The following is a 26,655-nucleotide window of genomic DNA, read 5'->3' on the forward strand; positions in this document are numbered from 1 at the left end:
GCTGGTGATGGTAGAACCAGATTGAGGCACAGTCTGGCTAGAGATGCGTTCTGAGCCCCTCCAGGCTGACTGCTGCAGGGGCTCCTACGTGCCACCTGTCCTATGGAGGCATGAAGGCTGCCATCTTCTGCTGAGTCTGAGGACAGAAAATCCTTCTCCTCAGGACAGAGAAGTAGTAAGAGCGGGGACTTTCCAGTTAGAAAGCCCTAGCTTCTGATCCCAGTGCTGCCATTCTACGCTATGGAACTTGGGTAAATTCATTTCACTTCTCTGGCCTCAGTTTCTTCTCCAAAAGTGGGAATAATGCCTACTTCATGGGGTGGCATATAGATTAATTGCAATAAATCCCTATAAAGCACTTCCCAGTGTCCTACAAGCGTTTGATAGGCATCAGTACTCATACTTTTTGTTTGTAGATGCGGGGTGTGGGCTCCCCCCATCTCTACAGATAGCTGGTTTCCTCTGACCCGCTTTCCCACTAGAACTTAGGAGGGGTTCCACATCTGACCTTTCACTGCCCAAAGCTAGGCAGGACGCAAACAAGTATAGCTCCATCTGCCCCTGGTTAAGGCCTCTTTGGTCCTCTGGGGACTGTGTTCCCAGCATGCCCTGGGTCTTGGTAGCTGTTCTGCCCTGATTTGATGAATGCACCACTAATTAATCTACCCAGAGTGGCCTAAATTTGTGCTGCCTCTCCCCTGTTCCTCCTCTCGGTCAGGGGCTGTGGTTATAATGGGAACAGGCCCCTGGGGAGAGCTGCCCTGCAATCTGGCCAGAGACCCTCCTTGCATGCACACTTGCCTGCAGGTCTAGACTAAGACACGGGGAGCTCACCTGGGCTCAGGTGCAGAGCCACAGATGGCTCGTGACCGTCAGGGGTGAGCAGGGGTTCTGGTCAGAGCACTGCACCCCAAAGAGGGATCTGAACTGACAGGAGGATGGCCAGGGAGGGGGCCAGGATGAGGAAGGCTTGGAAATTCCATCCTGGGGGGAATGGAGAACACCCTGCAGAAGCCTCAGGAGCTACTGCAAAGCCACCCACGTGCCTTCAGGGCTGCTCTGAGCTGGGAACTTGACCTCTGTGTGGCCCCAAAGGGTAGAACTGGGGGTCACAGGGGAAGCCCCCACCACGGGGAAAAACTGGAGGAACATTTCCTAACAGTTCAAGGGGCTACCCCATAAAAAGTGAGTTCATAGTCACCGAAAGTCAAAAAGCAGAGGGTTGATGGACACCCAGCAGGGTCACCTAGAAGGGGCTGCTACAGAAGCAGGAGGTGCAGTCAGTGGCTTTTTAGCCCTGGCCCAGTGAGGGCAGGGGACCTGAGGTCAGGAGGCCAGGGCTCCAGCCCTAGCTCAGGCTGAACTGCATGTTCTCGGGAAAACCCCTTGGGTTCTTTGGGCCTTCCTTTCCCGCTCTGCAAAATGGAGAGCAGCTCCATTGACTGCTAGGCAGCTCCCAGTCACTGATGCTGTGAGGCCCAGCCGAGGAGCAGCATGCGGTTGTGCTGCCTGGGCCAGGCTGTGCAGCCAGGGCCAAGCCTACACCCTGCATCTGCTTAGTCCTGCTCATCTCTTCAAGCGGGAAGAGGGAGGACTGGGAAGGCCTCAAAGCCTGCTTTCCTACCCATCACTCCCTTCCGGAGACCGGAAGCAAGATTAACAACGCCTCTGCGTTCCAGGCACTGTGCTGTCTCCTTTGACATCCTCACTGACCCTGTACCGAGGTTGCTATGGCAACCTCCACTATAATGAAGCTGAGGCCGTGCAGCTAGAAGGTGGCCTCGCTGGAATCTGGACCCCACCAGAGCCAGCCTTGGCAGTCTAGCCGCCTCTCACCTGGCCTGGGACAAATCACCTGAGGCTGGGAGTCAGGAGACCTGGGTCCCGAGTCCAGATGCTCTGCTTCCCTGACTTCAGTTTCCTCATCTGAAGAGTAGGGGAAATTTTCCCACGCAGCCCAACTCAGGAAAGCTAACGGGGCTATGAGAACAGCCCTGGCTCCGCAGGTTGAGGGAGGGGGCTGGGCGCAAATGCGCAGGCTCCGGGTGAGCCGGCCGCTGGGGTGGGGGGCGGGGTGGGGGGGGGTCACTCACCTTCAGGTCCCGGTGCACCACCCCCATCTGGTGGCAGTGCAGCACGGCCTCCAGGATCTGCTGGATGCAGTGACTGGGGGGAGAGAGGAAGGGGCGGGGCTGAGGGCGGGCCTCCCCCGGGAGGTCCCAGGAGGGCGTGCCCCGCCCCCAGGCGCCGCGGCCGGGCTGCACCTGTCACTCACCTGGCATCCGCCTCGCTGTAATACTCCCGGGCCACGATGTCTTCAAACAGCTCCCCGCCGGTGACGCTGGGGAGACAGGCAGAGAGTCACCCTCCCACAGAGGCCCCAGGTGCCGCGTCTCCAGGAAGCTAAGGATGGGGCGCAGGGACCTCAGAACCTCACCCCAAAGGGAGGGGCCCCAGAGGCCACGGGGATGCCCCCTGATATAACCCCCTTCCTGACTTCCAGTCCACCCTCCCCTCCATCCTCGGCCTTCTCCTCCACCAGAGCCAGGCTGAGGCCAGGGCTGGGGGTGGGACACTCAGAACATGTCACTATGATTCATCAGGCTCTTGGAAATCCAAGAGCTGGAGCTTTTTGTTGTTGTTTTTTTAATAGACTATTTTAAAGAGTAGCTCTAGGTTCCCATCAAAATTGAGCCGAAGGTACAGAGATTTCCAATAGCCCCACTGCCCGACCCCAGCCATGTACAGCCTCCCCCATTGTCTCAAGTGCTGTTCTTTACAGATGAGGCCAAGAACCACTGAGGCCTCTTAGTTCGTGATTGCTTTTCATTCAATTGCCTGTCTTTAAAAACTTTAAATTTATTCTGAAAGGAAACTTCATAGCACCACTAGAAATGGAAAACCAGCATCACTGGCCACAAATAGAAGCAAAACTAAATATATGATGATGAAAGTTAAAAGTGTTTGTTGGTGTGTCAGGAAAACCAGCTTGCACTGCTTGGGTGGCAGGCCTACCACATTTTGGCAAAGTCTATCAGAAGAGAGAATTCAGCCCAATCTGGGGGCTATGGGGACACTTCAAACCAAGGGACCCAGTGAAGTCATCCCTGCCAGGGCTGCCCCTTCCCCACTGGACACCCCAGGGTGAGGCCAAACTTACAGGTCAAAGATCAGGTAATGGTGTCCCTCCTCAGAGATGCTGTCATGGAGCCGGACTGCAGGAGGGGCCAAGGTAGCTGGTTATGCAGGACGCAGGGCTCCCCACTCACCCCCCTCACCCATCAAATAGCCAACATTCCAATTTCTCTGAAAGTCACTGAGCTCACGCCAGTTACCAGGTGCTTTGACAAAGCATGAACAAAGGCTCACCTTTGTCGACTTAGTCACTCAGTCATATCTGATTCTTTGCTACCCCATGGACTATAGCCCCCCAGGTTCTTCTGTCCAAGGGATTCTCCAGGCAAGATTACTGGAGTGGGTTGCCATTTCCTACTCCAGGGGATCTTCCCAATCCAGGGATTGAACCCACATCTCCTGCATTAGCTGGTGGATTCTTTACTGTCTTAGCTACGAGGGAAGCCCTCACTGACCTCAGGCGTCACCCAAAGAACCCTGAGCATAAAGACAAAAGACCACAGCTTTGGTCAGAGTTTAGCCCCCTTCCCTCTCTAAGGAGAGAAGTTTCCTGCTGGGCAGTTTCAGGGTCATAGAAAGAGCCTGTGACTCAAATCGCTGCCACTTGCTAGCTGTGCATCTTTGACCAAGTTGCTATACCTTTCTGAGCCTCTTTCCTTGCCTGGAGGGCTTCCCTGGTGGCTCAAATGGTAAAGCGTCTGCCTGCAATTTCGGGAGACCCAGGTTCAACCCCTGGGTTGGAAAGATCCCCTGGAGAAGGAAATGGCCACCCACTCCAGTACTCTGGCCTGGAAAAGTCTATGGACAGAGGAGCCTGGTGGGCTACAGTCCATGGGGCCACAAAGAGTCGGACATGACTTCACTTTCATTGCTTGGACAGTGAGAATGAAACTCCTGGAATTGTAGGCTTGTTGTGAGAATTCCATGAGACACATAATCCATGTTGACTCAGTGCTGGCCCTGAGCTAGCAGCCCTCCTCTGCTTCCAGGTCTGAGGAGCTAACAGAGCTGGTGGACCAGGGAGTGACAGCAATCCCAGAGTTCTGGCCTGCTGAGAAACTCTCATCTTTTCATACCTCATTTACCAAGAACAGAGGCAAAGCTCCCAGGAGCCCAGAGTTTCCAAAATTACCCCCTAAGCTTCTTTCAAAAAAAAAGGCCGGGGGGAGCCCAAGGCCTGGGGCTGACTCTAGGGGGCCTGCACCCTGCCAACCAAGGGCAAGACCTCCCAGGTCAAGTCCATGTCCTTCCTTGTACCACAACCTAAACAGGTCCATGGGCAGGGGGGAGGGTGGGCTCAAAGAATTATGGTACATCACACAATGGAAAATGTTAAAATGAGGCAGTTCTTTATTCACTAGTTTGGAATCATATCTAAATTTTTGTTGTTTGGTAAAAGAGCAAAGCAGTACACACAGTCCTTTCTAAAAAGGAGGATGCATTTCAGCTTGGGTATAGCATTAGTCTCTCTGGAATGATCCAGCGATGTGGGTACTGAGGTGGCCTTGGGGAAGGGAATTAGGACAGCTGGAGTTGTGGGCGGGTGAGACTTTTCACTGTAAGCCCTAGTGCCTTCTGAATTTCTGCCACATACAATATTGAGTCCCTTAAAGCATATGGCCCTCATGTCGCTGTTCAGTTGCTCAGTCGTGTCCAACTCTTTGTGACCCCATGAACCGCAACATGCCAGGCTTCTTTGTCCTTCACTATCTCCCAGAATTTGCTCAAACTCGTGTCCATCGAGTTGGTGATGCCATCCAACCATCTCATCCTCTGTTGTCCCCTTTTCCTCCTGCCCTCAATCTTTCCCAGCTTCAGGATCTTTTCCAATGAGTCAGCTCTTCACATCAAGTGGCCAAAGTATTCTCTGCAAAAAGTTTGGAGAGTGGGTGCCTACACAGATGGGGACCCGAGATGGAGGATGAAGGGATACAAATTTAAATAAAATGTTTTTTTAAAATCTTAAATAGTATATATTTATAAATAATGACTGAAAGATGTTTTTAAACTGTTTTAAAGCAAAACTAAAAACTAAGTAGCCTGAGTATGTATAATTTAATCCTGCTTTAATTTTTTAATCAACATTTTATAATAAAAAATTTCAAAATACAGTCAAGTGAATACCTATGCACATACCACCTAGACTCTCTTATTAATGTTTTCTCATATGTGTGTGCATGCTCCATCTCTCAGTCGTGTCTGACTCATTGTGACTCCATGGACTGTAGCCCGCCAGGGTCCTGTCTGTGAAGTTTCCCAGGCAAGGTAACTGGAGTGGGTTGTCATTTCCTACTCCATTTCTTATATATGCCTTACTATATTTCTATCCATCCCTTCATCCTTCAATCTATCTCCATTTTTAAATGCATTTCAAAGCAAAAATAGACTTTTGAAATGTGTGTTTTGAACTGAGCATCTTATATTTTGTGTGTGCAGAAGATGAAAGCCCTATTTTGGTGCCCTGCTCAGACCTCCTGTAGGAGGATGGTGCAGCCATCCTGCAGCTGCTGGGAGGGTTGGCTAACCATGCACAGGTGGCCTCCTTCTCTGGAGAACTGCCCACTGCTGATGGAACTGCCCACCTTGCCCACAAGGTTATCTACAGCCTTCAGGCAATGATGAACTAATGTGAGGAGGCAGAGGCCATGCAAAGGGCCAGTCTGCCTTAAAGGAGGGACAGCTCCAAGACAGGGTTTATGTTCCAGAGGCCTCCTCACTACACTCTCCACTGGGATCAGGTCAGAGCTAGACTTGACCTGAAGCCACACCTCTGCTTGGTTCCTTTCCCCTTCCTTCATCCTGCTTCATCCTATCCTTACAGGTCTCCCCTGGGAGCACGCCCTCATGTTCCCACACACACCTGAATCCTTGCCTCAGGCTCTGCTTCTAGGAAACCTGACCTTATATGTTTAGATGTCCTTAGGAACCTACAGACATCAAATACCACATGGAAGTATATATTATCAATGTTAGCTCCAGATGCTGAGATTATAGGAGATACTTTAAAATTATTTGTCTTCTCATTTATCTACCATAAACTTGCTTTAATAGTGTACCAAGGTAAAGTTTTGAGAAAGACCCTTTACTCCAAAAGGATTCTTCAGGAGCAAACTCCTTCTCCTCTACTCTGCTCAGGTGTTTGAGGTTTTAACTACTTTTTTTGTGATTGTGAGAATCTCTGAGAAGCCAAGCTGCATCCAGAACCATCTCAAGAAAGGGCTTTTAGAACCAGGTCAACAGCCATTTGCGAGGAGCTCCAAGAAGACTAGGGTTCCCTCCGGCCAGAAGCCTCAGCCTCTTTTAGAGAAGGTCCTCAGGGTTCAGGGAAATGAACAGAATGGGAGAGAGCGTCTCCAGAGCTTCCTCTAGCTCTGATGGTGCCTTTGTGCTAATTGTTGAAGGCTGGCCCTCTGAGCAGGGGGATATGGGCTGGATTCCAGTCCCCACCTGCAGGATGATCCTGGAGTTGGCTTCAGTCCCCAAGAGATGGCTAAATCTTGGCTCAGAGCACAGGAGACAGGATTCCTCATTTCAGTGCTGTTTTCATGCACAAAACCTCTCTTCCTGTGGTTGGAGGCCGCCCTGAGGAAAAACTCGGCCTAGAGCCCAAGAGAGGCAAGGATTCAAGGGCTATGGCCTATGTGACAGTACCACTGCCTGGTGGGGAGACCGGCATGTCTGTGCCCACGGACTTACGCTGTCACTGTCACAGAACAAACGAATCTGTAACCTAGTTTTCATTTGTGTAGCTGGATTCATGAACTTCTGACATTCTGTCCTATTTCCAACAGTTACCATTTCTTTCTCAGAAATTGAAGGGTCATACTTGTTCCTCTGGCCACTGCCCCCCAACAAGACACTCCTGATGGTCACAGAAGGACTGAGAACATGGGCTCTGCAGTCAGACTCTCTGACTTTGCCTTCCAGCTCCACCTCTTAGAAGCTGTGTGGCTTGGGCAAATTATGTAACCTCTCTGAGCCTCCTTTCCTAGCAGCAGAGCCAATACCACTACACAGGACCGGTGTCAGGAGTTAATTCAAGAAGCTAGTAAGGCACTCAACACAGTGCTTATCACTAGGAAGAACTTAGTAAATGAAGACATTGCCATCTTCATCACTAACCTCACTTCCCTTGGCCACCCCATATCACCTGCTAAACTCTCAGGTTATCTCCTCTTGCTCCTTGGGCGGCTTTTAAGGTGGGGGGGGGGGGGTCCACTTCATCAGCAGGTGCTAATGGTACAGAGAGCAGAGTGCTGTCCTCCCCGAAGCAAGATCTAGGAGGGAAATGCTTTGTGTATGGTACAGCTTGTTCCCCCTCTGCTGAGCCAGCGACATCCCTGACTTAGTCTCTTAAGGCGAGGCTGTGGCCACACACGGGCAGAGAGTGGTGAGCTTGGCTAGGATCACTAAGCAGGCTGAGTAGTCTAGTTTCTTTGGGCACAGACCCACTTCTCAGGTTCTATAGCCACATCTGGACCTCTCTGCACTCTTCTGGACAGATTACAACTACTTTGAACTGAGGTGCTTGGAGGCTCAGAAATTGGTACCCTCCGAGGACTCTTTCAGCCTTGACTATAGCTTTAAGGTTCTTCTAAGCATCTTCCTATTCTGGATCTCAACTCTGTTCTCTACTTCCCTGTCCATCAGCTACCCCACTCCTCTCCCACCCTCATTTCTTCCACACGTCCTCAGAGACTAGCAGAGGCCTTGGCACATGGTTGGGTCTCGGATGTCTTTGACATTAGGTGAATGAATGAAGGAGTCATAACTCAAGTGATAATGATGAAGATGATGGCTGCCATTTCTGATATTCTACCACCTGCCAGGCTTGTGCTAAGTACTTTACTTGCAATATCTCACTTAACCCTCACAACAGTTCTAGGAAGTGGGTACCATGATTATCCTTATTTCACAGAGGAGGGTACTAAGTACAAGAAGTTCATAGCCTGCCCAAGCTGAGATACCAAATAAAAGGTAGAACTGGGATTTGAACCCAGGTGTGTCTGGCTGAAAATTCCATTTTCTTAACCAGTGTATTATATATAGTGCCCCAAACCAATAACCCAAAATCTTGATGGCTCAGAGGAACGAGAATCACACGAAGATTCAGGCAAAAGGTAAGTCTTCTGGTAAGATTGTTCTGTTGAAGGGTGTAGGTTGAGAAAAGATGGAGCAGCTTAATGATCCAGAGCACTTCCCTGGGGCCTGTCATTATGCTATGCTTTGTCTGATCATCATAAGCCTACAAGGTATCTATTGTTCCCATTTTCCAGGTGAGAAAACTGAACTTCAGAGCAGTTAAGCAACATGTCCTGGGTTACACAGCAATTAAGCAGCAACCCCAGGATCTGACTGTAGTCTGTCAGCCCCAGAGCCCATAACTTACTGCTCCCTACTAGAGCTGGGAATGAGCAACTGAAGGATGAGGAAGTGTTGACTGGAGACAAATGCAATTGTGCAGTGGCACATGCACGCATGCACAAACACACACACCCCATCTCCTTCTTCCAGGACTAATGGGCTTTCTAAGAACCGTGGAATTTTACAGTCACAAACCACTCACGACTCCCTCCGTTGTACAGCTGGGGAGCTGGAGGCCAGCCCAGATTGGGCAGGAACTGCCCATGGTCATAAGCAGGTCAGGGGCCAAGCAGGGTGGCTCCCCACCAGCCGCCTTGCTACCCCTTCTCCGACTCTAGCCCCAAGACTCCAGCTGTTGTCTCTGCAGCTCTGCTCCTTTTCCCAGGCACGGGGAAAGGGAGGTGCCTTCTTGGTATAAATAGCAGATGGAGATGCTACTCTTCTGCAGGGGAGTTAACTGTTGGGGCCCTGGACACAGAGATATGCTTCCCTCCAGAGGGAGAAGGCATGGTAGCTATCAGAGTTGGAATGTTCCTTACAGAGCACCTAGATCTTGCTGCTCAAGTGTGACTGGTGAGCCAGCAGCTTTGGCATCACTTCACAGTGTGTTAGGAATGCAGACCCTCAGGCCCCATCCGGGCCCACTCAACTAGAATCTACTTTTTTTTTTTTTTTTTTATAGAATCTACCTTTTAACAAGATGCCCAGCTGGTCCAGACAGCCCTCTCCTTGCGAAGATGGGAGAAAGTGGCTCAGAGAGGGTAGCGCTTCTACCCAAGGTCACACAGCCATTCCCTGACAGAACTATATCTAGAATCTGCACTCCCTCCCCATCATGACTCAGAGCCCTGCCACGCAGTGATACAGCCCCTCAGCTGTGCAGGGACGGGGGAAGGGAGGTCAGGCAGCCAGGTGCTATTTCAGGGCCATCCTGCCTGCCCTGGGCTCAACCACCCCATGCAGCTTGCATTCAGTCCACTCTGGCCACCTTGGGGCTGGCCTGCAGAGGCCGGCACTGCAGGCCCGTGCAGGTGGGCAGGGCCATGGTGTCAGGCTGACTCAGCATGGGGGTAAGCTTGGGGAGTGGGCTACAATGGTCAAGGCTAAGCCTGGCCTATTTTCGTCTCTCAGAGCTTCGGAAGTTTTCCTGAAACAGCTTTTCTGAAGGAGGCTGCCGGTAGCGTGGGCTGGGAGGAAGGGCCCCTTCTTCACCTTCCCCCCAACCAAGCTGCTCGCTGAGGAGTATGGAAACCATGAAAGACACCCCCTTTGCCACCTCTATTTGCTGCCGTCCCCAAGAAGAGAGCAGCTGCCCCCTTCCCTCAACAAACACCCACCAGGGCAGGCAAGGGAGCTGGGTCAGGCCCCACCCACACCCCTCACCCATCCCCCATGCTCACCGATGTTGGGGTGCTTCAGCAGGCGGCAGATGCGGGCTTCACGCTCCAGCTTCTGGTGATCTGAAACACACAGATGCCCAGATGAGTCCAGGGGAGGGAGGCACCTCCACCCACCCCATCTCTCCCTCCTCACAGCTTCTAATGACCTCTCCCTCCCAGGGCCTGGGTAAGCTCGCCTGGGCAGAGCCTCTGGGTTCTCCAAGAAGGCAGTGGGATGCAGTGGAAGAGAGGGAGACCCAGGCTGCAGTGAGGCACAAGTTCCTTCCCTGCTCTGGGTCTCGGTTTTCAGGGTTCTCAACCGAGGGGCATCTCCTGCCTGTATCAGAGCCAAACTCCAGGCAGCCTGGAACATCCCCACCCCCACATCAGGCTCCGACTGCCTCCCCCCACCCTGCCCCTCCCACTGCACCTCAACTGGGGGAACTGCTGAACCTCAGCTCTCCAGGCATACCCTGCCACTCTGGGACCTTCGCACACGTGGTTCTCTCAGCTTGGCAAGTTCACTCTCAGCCTCCCACCTGCTCTTCACTGGCCATCATTCACTCCTATCCATCCTTGGATGTCACTCTCTCTCTGGCAGCCCACCCTGACTGCCAGCTGCTGGGGGCTCCTCCTCTGCATTCCCAGGGCCCCTAGACAGCACATGCCACTCTGTCTCAGGGATGTCACTGTCCTTGAGGGCAAGGACTTGGTCTCTGTTGTACCCCTGGCATCTACCTAAATCCCTGGCCCATGGAAGGTGCTCAAGAGATAACTGAATGGGCTTCCATGGTGGCTCAGTGGTAAAGAATCCGCCTGCCAGTGCATGAGACGCAGGTTCGATCCCTAAAGCAGGAACATCCCACATGCCTCAGAGCAACTAAGCCCCTGTGCCACAGCTATTGAGTCTGTGCTCTGGAGCCTGGGAGCCACAACCAACGAAGCCCAAGCGCCCTAGAGCCCATGCTCCGCAATAAGAGAAGCCACTGCAAAGAGAAGCCCTCACGCCACCATTGGAGAAAAGCCCCTGCTCTCCAAAGCTAGAGAAAGCCCGCGAAGCGATAAAGACCCAGCACAGCCAAAAGTAAATAAATAAATACAATTTTTAAAATACATAAATAAAAAGATGACTAAAGCTAAACCTTTAAAAAAAAGAAAAAATAACTAAATGAAAGAACAAATGATTGAATAAACAAATCTTTCTAAGGGAGTGGGTATTCTCTGCAGGAGAAGGGTTGTATTAATTTACAGACGATGCCTCCTTTGAGAGAAGTCAGCACCAAGGACATAGAGAGCCCCAAAGAATCTGCAGGGTAGAACTTGTCCATGGCAGCATGGGGGCTTACCCAGAGATCTCCCACCTGCTTCGTGGGACTTCTGTCCAAATCCCCTAGATTTCCCTGCCCACCTGGGAGAGAGGCCTTGTTCAGGATCTGCACCCACAATCTCTGACTCTGAGACTGCTGAACACAATCATACCCATGACCCCATTCAGTCCTCCTGACAAGCCCGGGCTGTGGGCATCACTGTCCCTGTTTTAAACATTTTTCAATTTCCTTTGTGGTGCTTTTCTCACAAGTTGGTATTTAATGCCTTAATTTAAAAAAAAAAAAACCAACAGTATAATAGGAGCCAGTCACAAATACAGAATATCTACTATATGTCAGGTATTATGCAGAGCCCTTTATGTACACCTCAAGCCCCCCAATAATCCTCTGAGGATAGCGCTACCATTGTGCTGGCCTTACAGAAGAGGAAACAGAAGATCAGAGAGGTTAAGTGTCTGACTGAAAGTCACTCTGCGGTGAGCAGTGGAGCCACGCTTTGTATCCAGGTAGTCAGGCTCCACGGGTGAGCTGTAAAACCCTGTCAGGGTGTTCCCCAGTGGCCAAGTGGTTAGGATTCTAGGCTTTCACTGCCATGGCTCAGCTTCATCCCCTGGTAGGGGAATTAAGATCCTACAGGCACAGCAAAAAAAAAAACAAACAAAAAAAACCTCAAAAAATAAATAAATAAAAATAAAACTCAAAACCCAGTGCTGTCCTGGTCTCTATACCCTGACTCATCACTATCATCTCCGTCTGCCTCCTATTCCCGAGTGGGAAAATTCAGGCCCACAGGAGGGAGCTCACATAGACACTCAGAGGTGGAGCCAGGACTAGAACCCCGCTCTCTGAATGGCCCCTCCAGGGAAGGTGGGCACCAGGGAGGGTGATGAGGAGGAAGAAGATCCCAGCCCTGTCCCTAGGCTGCCAGCTCTCCTGTCCCCTCCCCTCTCCATTAGCGGAATCACCAGCTATCCTCCAAGGGCTGCAGAAACCAAGATCAATACTGAAATGTGGCTTTTCCATCAGCAAAGCAATTAAGTCCAATCCTCTCTTGGTAGAGTGTAAGCTCCACTCCCCAGCTAAAGGCAGCTGCAGGCTAGAGGGGGACCGGCTGGCCCAGCTGGGGGCATCCTCGTTTCTCCTCCCTCCCTGTCTCCTTCCAAATCCTTCAGGGTAGGGAGGTGGAGGGGAAGGAAGGTCGATTCCCAGGCAAAAGAGGGGGATCCCCATCCAGAGCCAGCCAAGAGCCTTCAGTAAGCAAAGGATGACTGAACCCTCTCCAGCTCCAGACCCTGCCCCCCACCCACGCATCCCCAGCAGAACCAAAAGCCAGGCAGCTCAAAGTGGGACCTATCAGAGGGGGCGAGGGGACTCCTAGCTCAGGCTACACACTCAGGGGACAAAGGACCTAAATCCAGAATTCTGATGTTTTTCTCCATGTAAGGTCACCTGGGAGCAGAGTTACACTAACAGGATTGAAAGAAGAAAACGCTGGTCACACAGCTTTAAACATGTGACTGGTTACCAGACGTCACTGCTGGAAATGCTAGGAACTGTTTTTATAAATCTTGTAATCATCTTGTGCATAGTACAATTACACTGCATTGCAAACTTCAGTGCTAAAAGCATTAATTTGTTGAATGTAAACATATACATTATACAATAATTTTTGTAACTCTGTTTGAAATGTTTTCATTGTCTAATATGCAGGGAACTTCAAGAAATATAGAGACTGAGTTCCTCTTGACCTCTGAGGCCTTTCTCTGTTAAGCAGTCTCTTGATAAAATCAAGGTAATCATCAATGTGGTCAAGCCTTGTTACAACTCAGAACTTTGAGGAACCACTCTTAAAAGCTCCCCCCAGCCCCCCAGTCAATAGTTAAGAGGGCAGCCAAGGACTTCTTATTAAAATATAAATGAGATCCTGCTTTCAAATTTTCCAACAGCTTCCTGAAGTACTTATAATATAACCCAAACCCCTCAAAAACTTCCAGAAAGACCCTGCAGGGTGCTGAGTTCTGCCTCATCTTGGCCTTGAAGCGCCCCCGACACTAGCCTCCTTTGTGGCCTCAGGCACTGCAAACCGCTTCCCACCTCAGGGCCTTTGCACCTGCTGTGCCCTCTGCCTGAAATACTCTCTCCTGGGTCTTCTCATGGCTGCCTCCTTCTCCTCAAGCAGGTCCCAGCACCGTGTCACCTCCTTAGCTTCCGCAGCTGCCTTCTCCTCCAGCCCCATCACACCCCCATCACCCTGTCTTATTTTCTTTGTTAACACTCATCACTAGTTGAAAATACCCAGCTTACTTGTGTGTTTAATGCTCTTTTCAGTCTTCCTCCCTAGAAAACAGGTGTGATGACAGCAAGACTTGACTGTCGGTCTCTGCCATGTTCCCAGGACCCAGAGTCATAAGCAGCTTTTCCCATACCCAAGAAGTAGCAGAGCTGGGATTTCAAACTGTGTTCATAATTACTGTACTGTATTGCCTCCCATTTTCATAATTGAGAAATCAATCCATCCAGTTCAGTGAAATCCCATGATGGTGAGAGATCTGAGAGAAACTAGTCTGCAGCCTCCTGCTTGGGCACCAGGAAGCCTTGCTCCCAATACTCATTGTGATAGATGCTTTGTGAATTTTCTCCCTCCCTCCCTGGGGGCAGACTTCCAGGGTGTTGGGGTTAAGGGGGCCAGCTCTGCCCAGAGCTCGGCAGGCAGTGGGTGGGTGGAAACTCTGGGGAGAAGGAGAGGTTCCTGGAGCCAGACAGGACCAGCAGGGCATGACGGGGCAGAGCAGAACCTGGGGAAGCCTGAGGGCTCTGCCAGCAGAGTGAGTGGGCTCCAGCAGGTATGTGGGCAGCGGGGTTCTGGCTAGAGGCACAGGAGCCAGGGCAGAAAATAGACCTCTAGTCTCAGAACAGGAAATGTCCCCTCCCTCCACAGGGCTTCAAAAAGCCTCCAGATTCTGGGCAGTTGGAGAAATAATCTGGAGGACCAAGAAGGGGGAAGGGATGGGGATGTAGATGAGAAAGACAAGAAAGCTTCGTCACATTGCCTCCTTGCAAGCTCCCTTGCATATATCTAAAGCTCAGGGATAGCTGAATGAGCTCATACCATGCTTCCCACCTGGTGTCCTGGGACTGGTCATTAGGGAGCCGAGGAAGTGACCCCTCAGCGCCCAGGTGGACAGTGAGGCTTGCGGAGGTTGCTGGATGGGGGCCAGTCAACTCTGGCAGCACTAGCCAGGTCCATGTGCCCACCAACCCCTAAAATGTTGATGAATTCTTTCTGTTTGTCTGCCTGGTGAGGCTGTGGCTAGGAAGCTTCCAGAGCCTCTGGCAGGGAGTTAGCGCTGAGCATCTACTGGCTGTTGTCACTGCTGACAGGACTTTCTAAAGGCAGGAACTGGGGCCTCACCTATTGAATCCCCCACTCAGGGGTGGAACTTGGGCAGCTGTAGCTTTCAAAAGGCTCCCAGGGGGATTTGGCAGGGATTGGGACAGGAAAACATTTTTACCTTTCATTTCATTTCTTTATGGCTTTTTGGAATTGTTTATAGTACGAGCATTTTATATAAAAAGAGTAGTTTAAAAATACACACACACACACACAAAAAATACACACAAAAATCATCTGCCGGGTTTGGGAGCCACTCAATAAAAGAGGCTGGCCCCATGGGAAAGGGGAAGCCATAGCTCCCGGGGTGGGGGGGTGGAGGACACCCTGGGGAGCTTGGCCCCCTGCTGGGAACTGCCAGAGTCACCCAGGAGTGCCAGCAGGAGAAGCTTGGAGTGTCTTGCCAAACATCCAGCATTAAAACACTCCCCACCACAGGCCCCAGGAGGGATGAACAAAGAAACCTGCTAAAGGAAGCTCTGCCCCTCCCCACGCACTGGGAGAAAAGCATCTCAGTCGGCAGACTTCTTTAGGAAGGTTCTGAGACCCTCCCCCCAGCCCCTCACCCTTACCTAGGCCTGGGCACCTTCCTCCCAGGAGGTCAGAGCTTTCTCAAATCACCAGAGAGGGGGCTTGGCAGTTACCGCACAGACCAGAGTCTACACTCCCCCAAATCCTTAGTTACCTTCCAGAAAAGAGGCGATGCTCCTTGCATTACCCCACACGTGTTTCTTTCTGTCTCGTGCATGTGTGGATGTGGCTCTGAGACTGTGGTGAACGGACCCAAAATTCCCCAGCATCCCGGGAGGACCCTGGTTCCTGATTCTCCCTCACTGCGGCAGGGGAGGGGGGCAACCCAACCTGTCACCCCAAGCCATGGCTCTAGCCCTGCCCCTGTTGTATCTCAGGGATTGGGACATCTCCGTTGACCAACTGTGATACAAGGCACAGAGCGGGCACCAGACAGCCACAGTCACACAGCAGCGGCCAGGCGAGCCCCAGCATCCGGGTGTGAGGCGGTGCTCCTGCTGGCCCTCCTGTCTGACCTGGCTCCCCGCCCCAGGCTCTGGCCCTGGACCTTCTGCAGGGCTCGCCCTTCCACACGAGCATTCACACAAGCTGTGTGCCATGGCGGGCCCCAGTCTTCAGAGGACCGCCGCCACCCCAGCCTCTTTTCCCTGCAGGATGCTGATCTGTCTGCGGGGTAGTTCGGTAACTAGAAAGTGCCGGGCTCCCAGCAACGCTGAGCAAGAGACATGAAAGGCAGCAGCACGCCGTGCACACAGAGCCTGCTGGGAGACCCGTGGGGGCCGATGTGAACATCCTGTCCCGGCCTCTGTGAAACCCACACCTGCTGGGCCCTGGCCCAGACAGCTGCCGCTATGCCAGACAAACACCTGGACACTCTGCCAACCCCCTTCCAGGCTGCGCAAGCCATGGTTGCACAGCCCCATTCTGTACCTGCCTCACCCACCAGAATGCCCCCCACACCTTGGGGGTCCCTAAGGCAGCTCAGACCCACTGTTCAGAGTGGAGATCTTTGAAGACAATCTCCCCCAACATGCTGGCTGTGGTCACCACCATCACCACCCTAACCACATGCTAAGGGCAAGGACATAGCTTTGGAGCAGGCACTCCAAAGTTTAAAGTCCATACAAATTACTGGTGTCTTGTCAAAATGCAGATTCTGATCCCTCACATCTGGAATTATGAATCTGCATTCTTAACAATCTCCTAATGATGTTGGTGCTGCGGGTGTAGAACCACATCCAAATTAGAATTACCTGGGGATCATTTCCAAAAACCCAAGTCACAGCCCGGGCTAATTAAATTACAACCTTGGGATGTGGGATCCAGGCATGAGGAATGTCTGAAGCTCTCCAGGGGATTCCAGGCTGGGAAGCCACTGTCCAAGGGAGTATTTAGGAACCAGAAGGTGGACTGGCGTGGTCAAGGCATAGTGCAGCCGGTGTTCATGGGATGCTGACTGAGCACCCAGATATGTCTGGTACTGACCCGCGTGCTGGGCACATACAGGGAATGAGACCCATCCCCACCTTCTTGGTGCTCATGGTCATAAAAGAAGATGAACATTAAACACGGTACCAAACCAGTAAATGGGATAACTCCACATTGGAAGAAAGCTACAAAGATAGTAAACAGTAACAAGAGACATAAAATGGGGAGGTCACCCACAGATCTGGGGGTCAGGGAAGTCTCTCAAAGGGTGTGGCATTGAACTGAGACCTGAAGGCTGACAAAGAGCCAGTCTTGTAAGGATCCAGGTAAGAGCATCCAGGCAGAGAGAGAGGTAGGTACAGAGGTCTGAATGGCAGAAAAGCAAGGGAAGGAAGGCCTACCTGGCAGCTTAGTCTTTACCTGGGTTGGGGGATGAGGGGCAGAGAGCCTGGCCTGTGAGAGGATATGGCATCCAGTCTAGACCCCCTAAGGAAGAAATATGGAGGAGTCTATTCTCATAGTACCCACAGGAAGAAGAGCCCCCAAGCTCTGACAGCAGCATCACCCAGGAGAGACCCAGGCCTCGGTTCTAACCCAAGGGATAGAGGGAGGGCTGAAGGGAGGAGAGCCCTGGAGGGCGGGCCAGGCATGGAAATGGCACCTACCTCTGGCCGAGAGCTTCTTCGTGTTGATAATCTTGGCAGCATATTCCTGGCCGGCTAGCACCTTCACACACCTGCGCACCACTGAGAAGGCTCCCCTAGGACAGAGAAGCAAAGAGGGTGAGCGAGGGCCCAAGGGCTGCATTCCCAGGAGACCCCACAGCTGCTCTGTGCTGGGAGGGAGCCTTCCCTCAGGGCTGCTCGAGCTCCTAGGGGCTGCTAGTGGCACACCTCGGGGACACAGCAGGCCTGGAGACCCATGGGAACCACTGGTAGTAAATCGTTAGGAACTTGGCCTCGTGAGAGATGAGCTTTGTCCAGTCATATTAAGTTAGGCTCGACAAATTTTAAAGCACTAAAATCATGCAATGTTAGAATCACAGAATCTAGGTCCCTGGAAAGTGAATCCACTCCAGTGTTCTTGCCTGGAGAAGCCCAGGGACAGGGGAGCCTGGTGGGCTGCGGTCTATGGGGTTGCACAGAGTCAGACACGACTGTAGCGACTTAGCAGCAGCAGCAGCAGCAGCAGGTCCCTGGAAGTTTTCAGCTTTTTATTCTTTGTGTAGTTAACACACTGACATGGTTCAAAGTTCAAAAGATACAAAAGTGTGGATAGTTAAGTGACTCCTTCCCATCCCTATAGCCCAGACTCCAAGGTCCCCTGCCCAGAGGTGGCCAGTGTTACCAGAGCATCTTTCCATAGATACCTTCCCCCACTCCCCATGCAAATACTGGACCCTGCATGCTGCTCTGTACCCTCTTCTTCAGAAATTTTTTCAGAGATCCTCCTTCTATATTATCACATAAAGAGTTCTCATTTAATCATGTGGCTGTCCTATAATTTACCTAGCCAGTCCCCTATCGACAGGCAGTTAGGTTAGTCCCAGTCTATAGCTGCAGTCTATGGCTATGACAAACAGTGCCGCAATGCCTAACCTCACATGTGTGCCTTAGAATTACATTTCCCATGACTTGACTTGTGGCTCAGATGGTAAAGCGTCTGCCTACAATGTGGGAGACCCAGGTTTGATCCCTGAGTTGGGAAGGTTCTCTGGAGAAGGAAATGGCAACCCACTCCAGTACTCTTGCCTGGAAAATCCCATGGATGGAGGAGAGTGGTAGGCTACAGTCCATGGGGTTGCAAAGAGTTGGACACGACTGAGCGACTTCACTTTCACTTTTCATGTATACAAGTGTCTGCAAATAAACTTCTAGAACAGGTATTATTTGGTCAAGGGTAGGTGTTGTTTTCCCCTGGAGAAGGAAATGGCAAGCCACTCCAGTATTCTTGCCTGGGAAATCCCATGGACAGGAGCCTGGCAGGCTACAGTCCATAGGGTTGAAAAAGAGTCAGACATGACTTAGTGACAAAACAATACAAAGGTGTTGTTGGGTACTTCTAAAAGATAACGAGAAACGATCCATCTTAGAGATGTACCAACTTTCATGCTAATATGTGAGGGGACCATTTCTTTCTGCCTTTGCCAATACAACATGTGATCAAATTTTATATCTTTACTAGTGAGACGTGGAGCACGGTGACTCAATGTAGATTTAACTTGGAATTCTTATATCAAGAGTGAAGCTGAACATCTTTTTCATGTGTTTTTAGAGGCTCCTGGGTTTTTATCTTCAAAATATTTGTGGCTGGAAGAACTTGAAGCAAGGGCTGTGGGTTTCAAGGCTCATAGGAGACATTGTTGCCATGTGGAACATGGCCCATTTTCCATGTTATTTGGTTTTTCAAGAAAAACTAGATTTCTGGATATTTTAGTGACATTTCCCAAATTTTAAATACTGGTTGCTGCTGCTGCTGCTGCTAAGTCACTTCAGTCGTGTCCAACTCTGTGTGACCCCATAGACGGAAGCCCACCAGGCTCCCCTGTTCCTGGGATTTGCCAGGCAAGAATACTGGAGTGGGTTGCCATTTCCTTCTCCAATGCATGAAAGTGAAAAGTGAAAGTGAAGTCGCTCAGTCGTGTCCAACTCCTAGCAACCCCATGGACTGCAGCCTACCAGGCTCCTCCATTCATGGGGTTTTCCAGGCAAGAGTACTAGAGTGAGTTGCCATTGCCTTCTCCGTTAAATACTGGTATCTTATTCCAAAAAATTTAGCTCCCTGTGTCATGCAGGAAATTTCCAAATCTAATGCTCTGTGACAACCTAAAGGGGTGGAATGAGGTGGGAAGTTCAAGATGGAGGGGACATAGGTATACCCGTGGCCTGATTCATGTTGATAGATGGCAGAAGCCAACACAATACTGTAAAGCAATTACCCTCCAATTAAAAATAAATAAATCAAAACAAATTTAAATGTAATATTTTGCCAAACAAAACCAGTTTGAGGGCTAGATCTGGCATCTAGGTGCCATGTTATACATTTTACTACAAACATCATCTGGCACAACTCCTTCACATCACAAAGGAGGCCCCCAAGGGGCCAGACACTGCCCAAGCTCTATTACCACCCTAACCACAGGCTAATGGCAAGAAACAAGTCTCCCGTGCAGCCTTCTTCAGTTTTAATGTGCATATGAATTACCCAGACATCTTGTTAAAAGGCAGATTCTGATTCCTTAAGTCTGAGGTGGAGCCCAAGCTCAGGAGAGATTGCACGAGGTCACATAGCCAGCTACAGGTGGTGCTGTGTTTTGAACTCAGATATTTACACCCCAGATTTTGGGCTTCTCCACCCAGTGAGCCTGCCGCTTGCGGGTGTGCACACCCAGGTTCCTGACATGGCCATGCCCCACCATATCTTCCAAACTTTGATTCCCTCTCCTAAGCACACAAGCAGGTCCCAGCTACACAGATGCAGCTGATGGGAGCAGGGGCGGACGCTGGCAGGCACCGAGGAAGCCTGCAGGCTGGCAGAGATGCCCGTTTTCACAGGCCCCAGGGTGTTCTGTCTCTGGCTTCGTGTCTGAGCAGCATGAAGGGAATGGGTGGGAAACTGTGGAGAAGGATGAGGAAGAAAGATCTGGAAGGTGGGCTAGAGGCCAGGAAATATGACCTCGTAGGAAAGCTGGGGAAGGCCAGAACTCACGGGCACAGCTACGGACTGCCGTCCGGCTGGGTGGCTCTGCCTGTCTTCCACGTGGAGGGACCAGCCCAGTGGGTCTCCCTCCCTGAGAGGCACCCTCTCATGACACAGCACACCACACCTCCCACCTAGCCCAGGACCACGGCTGCTCATCCATCCTCTAGACAGAGTTCCTAAGGACCAACAGGGCCTCCAGAAATGTTACTATAGGAACAGGAGGTAGATTTAAGTGAGAGGGACTGAACTTAGACAGGGAGAGGGCTTCAGTCTGGGGTGTCAGAAACAGGACCAGGTACTTGAGGAGGGTGCCCACCCTACTCAGACCAGGACGTTCAGGTTCCTGTCCAGTGGGAGGCCGTGATTCTCAGAAGCCCCAGAGGAGAGAGCGTGTTTCCAATGGCCCCTTCTGGGAAAGATTCTGAGGATTCCAGGGAGTGGAGGGGCAGGAAAGGAGGGTTTGTCTCATTCACTGGCATCTAGCACATGTGTGGGGCTCTGTGCAGAGGCTTAACAGGCTCCACGAACCTAGGCTCTAACCCAGGAACTGAGGACTCAAGAGCCATGTCTATACAATAAGAGAAGTCATGCTTGCTGAACTTCCTCCTCACAACACAGTGTCAAGCTTTTGTGTAAATCCCAGGTTCTAACCCAGGTGGCTCTGTGGCAAAGACTCCGCCTGCCAAATCAGGAGATGCCAAAGACGCAGGTTCGATCCCTGGGTTAAGAAGATCCCCTGGAGGAGGAAATGGCAACCCACTCCAGTATTCTTGCCTGACGAATCCCATTGACAGAGAAGCCTGATGGGCTGCACTCCACTGGGTTTCAAAGAGCTGGACACAACTGAGCACACATGCACATAGAGGGAGGAGTTTATCAAAACCGATTCAGAGAACACCAGACTCACGCATCCCCAGAAGGTATCCTCCCTTCCGATGCACCTTCACCACTAAGCTCCTCGGCCCTCACAACAACCCCTGCAAAGTTGCAATTACGATTCTCCATTTTTTCAGGACGTGAAACTGAAGCCTCGAGGGAGCAGGCATATTCCTCCCGAGGATGTGACAAGATTCCAGTTCACCTGTCCTTGTTCTCCTGACTCCACCAAAGGTAAGACTGTGACCCTCAAAAGCAGGGGCTCTGGGCTCACAAAGCCCTGTGATCTGATCGTGACTGACCCCCAGCTGTGTGATACTGAACTTGGCACTTCAACTCTGTTTCCTCCTTTAAAATGGGGGCAATAATAATACCTCTGTCCTGGGTGTTTTGGGGAGATTAAGTGAGGCAACACACGCAAAACACTGGGCACAATGCCAGGGCGCATTGATCACTGAACAGGGGGAGGAAATGGTCTGGGCCAAGGAGCCCGTTTTCTACCTATGAGGCTTCAGGTCTTCATTCACGAGTGGAAAGGCTCCTCCCTGCCAGTTCTGGTGCTGGGGATCAGAGAAGGGGGCGCAGAGGAGAATCTGTAGCAAAAATGAGAGTGTGGGCAGCAAGCTCGCAGCCCTAACTTCCTCTCTTTTTAATCTTTTGTTTAAAAAAAGGCATATTTCTGCATTCTCGTCCTGTGGGAGCGAGTGGCCACAGCCCAGCAGCTTTGGCAAAAGGAAGAGCCAGCCCACTCCTCCCACAGCCCTGAGTTGAGCAGGTGGCCAGTGGGTGGGTGGGCAGAAGCCTGGAAACAGGACAGGGCCGAAAAGGGGAGGAGGCCAGGACTGGGAGGGCAGAGTGGGAGAGAGTGACCAGGGGTCCAGGGAGGAAGGGATGGAGCCTGCATGGGAGGGCCCTGGCAGGTGGGGGATGTCCTCGGGTGGATCCTGGGTACAAAGAGTTCAGGGGCACATGTCTGTCCACATGTATGTGTCAGCAGATTGTCAATGCCCTCGTGTATGTGATGCCAAGAGGTTCTGGGTGTGACACGTGCCGTCCCCCTGCGTATGTACACGTGTTAGGAGAAGGTCACAGAATGTGGGCAGAGAGGCGTATGTGTGAGATAGACAGACACTGGAGGGATAAAATCTCAGATTTCAGTCCTACTGGGAGCTCTTGGGAAGGGGTCTGCCCCAGTATGGGCCTCACGGGTTTCTTCATCCACATCGTGGGGACTGGTGTGTGTGGTCATGAGGCTAACAAGTATAGAGGCCTTTCCACCTTCAATATTCTTCATTTTTTTGGCTGTGCAGCACGGCTCGCAGGACCTTGTTCCCCAACCAGGGATTGAACCCAGGCCATGGCAATGAAAGCACCCAGTCCTAACCACTAGACTACCAGGGGATTCCCTCCACCTTCAACATTCTATACTAGAGCTGTCCAACAGAACTTTCTATGATGATGGAAATATTGTCCATTGTGACAGGTGCTAGCCTCCTGCGGCTATAGAGCGCTTGAAATGTGGCTAGTAGGACTGAAGAAATGAATTTTTAATTTTATTTTATTTCAATCATTATAAGTGGCTAGTGACCACCAGGTTGGATCGTGAAGTTCTATGTAGATAAGAACTGGCAGTCCTGAACCAAACCAACCAGAGTGCGAATTGTGGTCCAGGCACTTCCTAGCAATTTATTTAACCTCAGTAAGACTATTTTCTTCCCCTGTAAAATGTAGGTAAGGACTAGTACCCACCCTGAGCAGTTGTTTCAAGGATTCAGTATGAGACTAAGGTATGCAGTGGGTTTAGCCCAATCCTTGGAGTGTAGTAAATGCTCAGGAAACAACTGCTTTTATAGGCATCATTATCTCCAAAGTGATGAGAACAGCTGGCATCATCAGAAGCAAAATGGACCTTGTTTGCCAAGCTCAGGGAAAAAGCAAGCCAGGGAAGGGGACCCTCGTGAGGGGATGGGGTGCTTCCCCAGGCCCCAGCAACTTGCCCTTGGGTGTAAGCATGCAGGGAGGCAGCACCTGGTTCAACAGACAGACGGGAAGGGCGAGGGTACACTGATAGTGGGTCCATCGTGGCTGAAAATGTGGGAATGTGCTAATGGGCCGTGAAAAGCAAGATTTACACTGGGAAATTGCTTTTCCGGCTGCCTGGCAGGCACGGTGTCCTGGGAGTTGCTGGCTGCCTGCCCACTGGAGGCTCATCACCCTCTCTGGCCCAAAATACCCCAAAATGCTGACTGGCAGTAATTCCAAACACCTGGGGTCCTCACTCAATTTGGCTATCAGCTTGCTTATCCTTCCACTTGAAAGATGGACATGAGGAGCCGCAGCCCCACTTCCTCCTGGGCCATCTGTGAAAAGTATCTGTTACACAGGACGGGAGAAGGTCCCTGAGACCCAAGATCAGTTACCGCCAACTTGCCCTCAAGGCAACTTCCCCACCTTCACTCCAGATCCTCCTGGAGCCCAGGGCATGCCTGTGGGTATCAGCGGATGGGGACGGACATGGCTTATGGGGGCAAAGTCCCGGAGCCACTCTGCACTCCTCGGGGGTCTGACCGTCAGGAGTCTCGTCAGTCTCTAGGGTCTTCCTTTCACTGGCTGCTTCCTCAAACACACCAGGACTCCCTCATTCTGGAAAAATAAACAACCATCCTTCCCCCAAACTTGAAAAGCTGAAAAACCAGGAGCCTTTCTCTCGACCCACAAGCCTTGGACACTTCCTCCTTCCTTATCTGCTGCCAAGCTTCCAGAGCAAGTGTCCGACGTTTGCCGCCTCCTCTTCCCACCTCCCACACTTCATGAACCCACCACAGTCTGGTTCCCACCCCCGGCTTTCTGGAAGAAAAGTTGTGCCAGGCCCACCCACCCAGTGCCCCCCACCCTCGCCCCTGCAGTCCCCAGTGGGCCTGATCTGCCTAGCCTGCCCCACGACAGGTGACATTTGGCCTCAGTGGCTACCCAGTTTGAGACCCATCTTCCCACTCATTTCTGGGTCACCACACTCTCCTTGGCACACCCCCCCCCCAACTTACTTTCACTTCTTCATCCCCCTCCCATCCCTCTCTGAACATCACTACTCCTTGTTCTCTCCACTCATCCTTACCTCTTCCCCCACCATCACTTCTGCCCAGGACCATTAAGCTGGGACCTCTGGGGAGGCTCTGGGCATTCATGAACATCCCCAAAATTGTAACTGAATTATTCTGTGTCTGTGCATTGTTCTGTGCAGAGGACGCATAGTTTTCATTGGCTTCACAAGGGATTCTCTGACCACCACCACCACCTCCACTCCCACCTCCTGCAAAATGAGGAAAGCCACTGACCATCACCCAAGACCGAAATCTGCTTATTTACAGCCACTCCTCTCTCCAGAATTCTAGTCCCAAATTTCTAGCTACTCACTAGAAATACTATGTGATCGGCACCTCTTAATCAAAGTCCAGTTTTCTCCCTCCAAATCTCACCACTCCGGGTTAATATGCCTAAGCATTCTACCTCTCTGAGATGAGCTGGGGTGATTTCAGAAAGTTTCTGCTCAAAGGTAGACAGACCTGTTACTTGTGAGAGGATTAGCTTGTAATACTTCTTGGTGGGCAGTAACTCACGGTCCAGGTTAGCTGGTCTGATCACTTGGCACAGAGCAAGGCCTGGGGGCATGGACCCCAGAGCAGATGGGCTTAAGTGTCTGGGGGAAGGCGCAGAGCTGGAGTTGGTCACTGGAGCAGCCCCAACTGAGGGGCCAAAGTGTGGGCCACAAGTGGCTGCAGCAGACACTGCAGAAATATCTTGCCATTGAGGTCTACTCTCTCCCCATTCTACAGTTAAAGAAACTGACGCCGAGACCTTGAACCCAGGAGTCCTGAATCATCACCCTTTGCTCTTTCCAATAACCTAAACTCTCAGACTCCCCTAACTTGGGGTCCACAGATGGGTATTAGGGTGGGGGATTTGTGGGAAATGATATACAACATCCTGTGAGTTGGAATGAGTGTGTGTTTTGGGGGGTGACTGTGGCTCATGTGAGAGTCTCTGAGGGCTTCTAGTTTCCTCAAACAGTTAAAAAGCTGGGATCAGATCTGTTCAGAAATGAAAGGAACATCCTATTTGCATAATGTGTGTGTGCGTGTGCTAAGTCACTTCAGTCATGTCCAACTCTTGGTGACCCTATGGACCTCAATGGCTTCTCTGTCCATGGGATTCTCCAGGCAAGAATACTGGAGTGGGTTGCTATGTACTCCTCCAGGGGATCTTCCCAACCCTGCATTGTCAGGTGGGTTCTTTACCATTAGAGACACCTGGGAAGCCCCTGTTTCCATAACATCCACCTCTGTATACGTTAAGCAAATCCCTTCACTTTGTGGGGGCTTCAGTTTATCCATCTGTGAAATCAACTGTTGATCATTTGTAAGCCTTCTCTCTCTTTTTCTTTTTAAGCAATAGTTTCCTTTCTTAATAACAAACAAACACAGCTATGCAGGTCCCCAGATGGCAAACAGCAGAGGTGACAGGGGCTGCGGGTGCAGAATCCCCTTTGCTTGGTTTTCTCTCTCTTCTCCCCAGCTCAGCATAGCAGCTTTTCCCCAAACTCCACAAACTAGCATTTGAGAGCCAGAAAATCCTAGGACCTTTTCCTGAAACCACACATCCCTCCTCCTCTCCACCCCAGCTGCTGCCGCCCACTTCCAGACTCCAAAAGATGCTGCAAGCACGCAGTGTCTTCGAGCTGTCCCGCACTCCCAGGCCTGCCCCACGCCAACCCAGCAGAAGTCTTGCTGGGGACACAGAAGGCCTGAGAACCAGAAGAGTCTGTTTGCTGCAGGGAACATTGAACCAACAGAAGTTCCAACATGTTCCTTGTTTGGGCTGTGCCTAGGTTTTCTTGAATGGGTTACAAAAAGGAAAATTAAAAAATATCTATCCACAGAGCTTGGTGACAGGATCATAGCAGGCAAAACAGGGGAAAATGGTGAGGGGCTGCTTTCCCCCAGCCTCAGGGAGCCTCCTGGCCTGGCTCCAATCACATGTACACCCCAAAGACTTTCAGAGAGAAATGCTCCAAGGGGTGAAAAGCCAAGAATTGAAATGGAAGGAGGCTGAAGGGCCCAGATTATATGTGTCACTGACCTGTGTGACCTCAGGCAAGCCCCTGACCCTCTCTGGACCTTATTTCCCCATCCCTAAGACAAGGGAGCACTCTTCATTCCGATAATCATATGCAGTTGAGGCTATTCTGACCCCTAAACCATCTCCTACTTTGTGCTTGTAGCAAAGCATCTTACCAGACAAGGACAGAGATGCAGGCAAGGAGGGAAATGAGACACAGCAGTGAGAAGAGGGCTGTATCTCTGCTGGAACAGGGCTCAGTATTTCCCAAGGCCATGTTCATCTGGGGGTAGAGGATCAGCTCTGACAATGAGGAAGTGCTTTAGGTTGAGCTGAAATCTACCTCCCTGTTACTCTAGACATATGGCCCTGCTCTGCCCTCCAGAGCCATACAGAGCAATCTTTT

General features: G+C 51.2%; 1 protein-coding gene across 1 annotated transcript in view; it reads right to left on the reverse strand.

Moving 5' to 3' along the window:
- Nucleotides 1–26,655, reverse strand: part of CAMK2A (calcium/calmodulin dependent protein kinase II alpha) — a 61,988-nt gene that overhangs the window by 28,694 nt on the left and 6,639 nt on the right. Inside the window, exons 2-6 of the mRNA XM_061151729.1 lie at nt 17,222–17,316; nt 9,900–9,959; nt 3,161–3,215; nt 2,276–2,341; nt 2,094–2,166 (exon numbers count right to left, since the gene is read on the reverse strand). Coding sequence (XP_061007712.1) covers nt 2,094–2,166; nt 2,276–2,341; nt 3,161–3,215; nt 9,900–9,959; nt 17,222–17,316 — 349 coding nt within the window. The remainder of the gene's footprint in view (nt 1–2,093; nt 2,167–2,275; nt 2,342–3,160; nt 3,216–9,899; nt 9,960–17,221; nt 17,317–26,655) is intronic.

Source organism: Dama dama, chromosome 9 (assembly GCF_033118175.1).
Source record: "Dama dama isolate Ldn47 chromosome 9, ASM3311817v1, whole genome shotgun sequence".
NCBI lineage: Eukaryota > Metazoa > Chordata > Mammalia > Artiodactyla > Cervidae > Dama > Dama dama.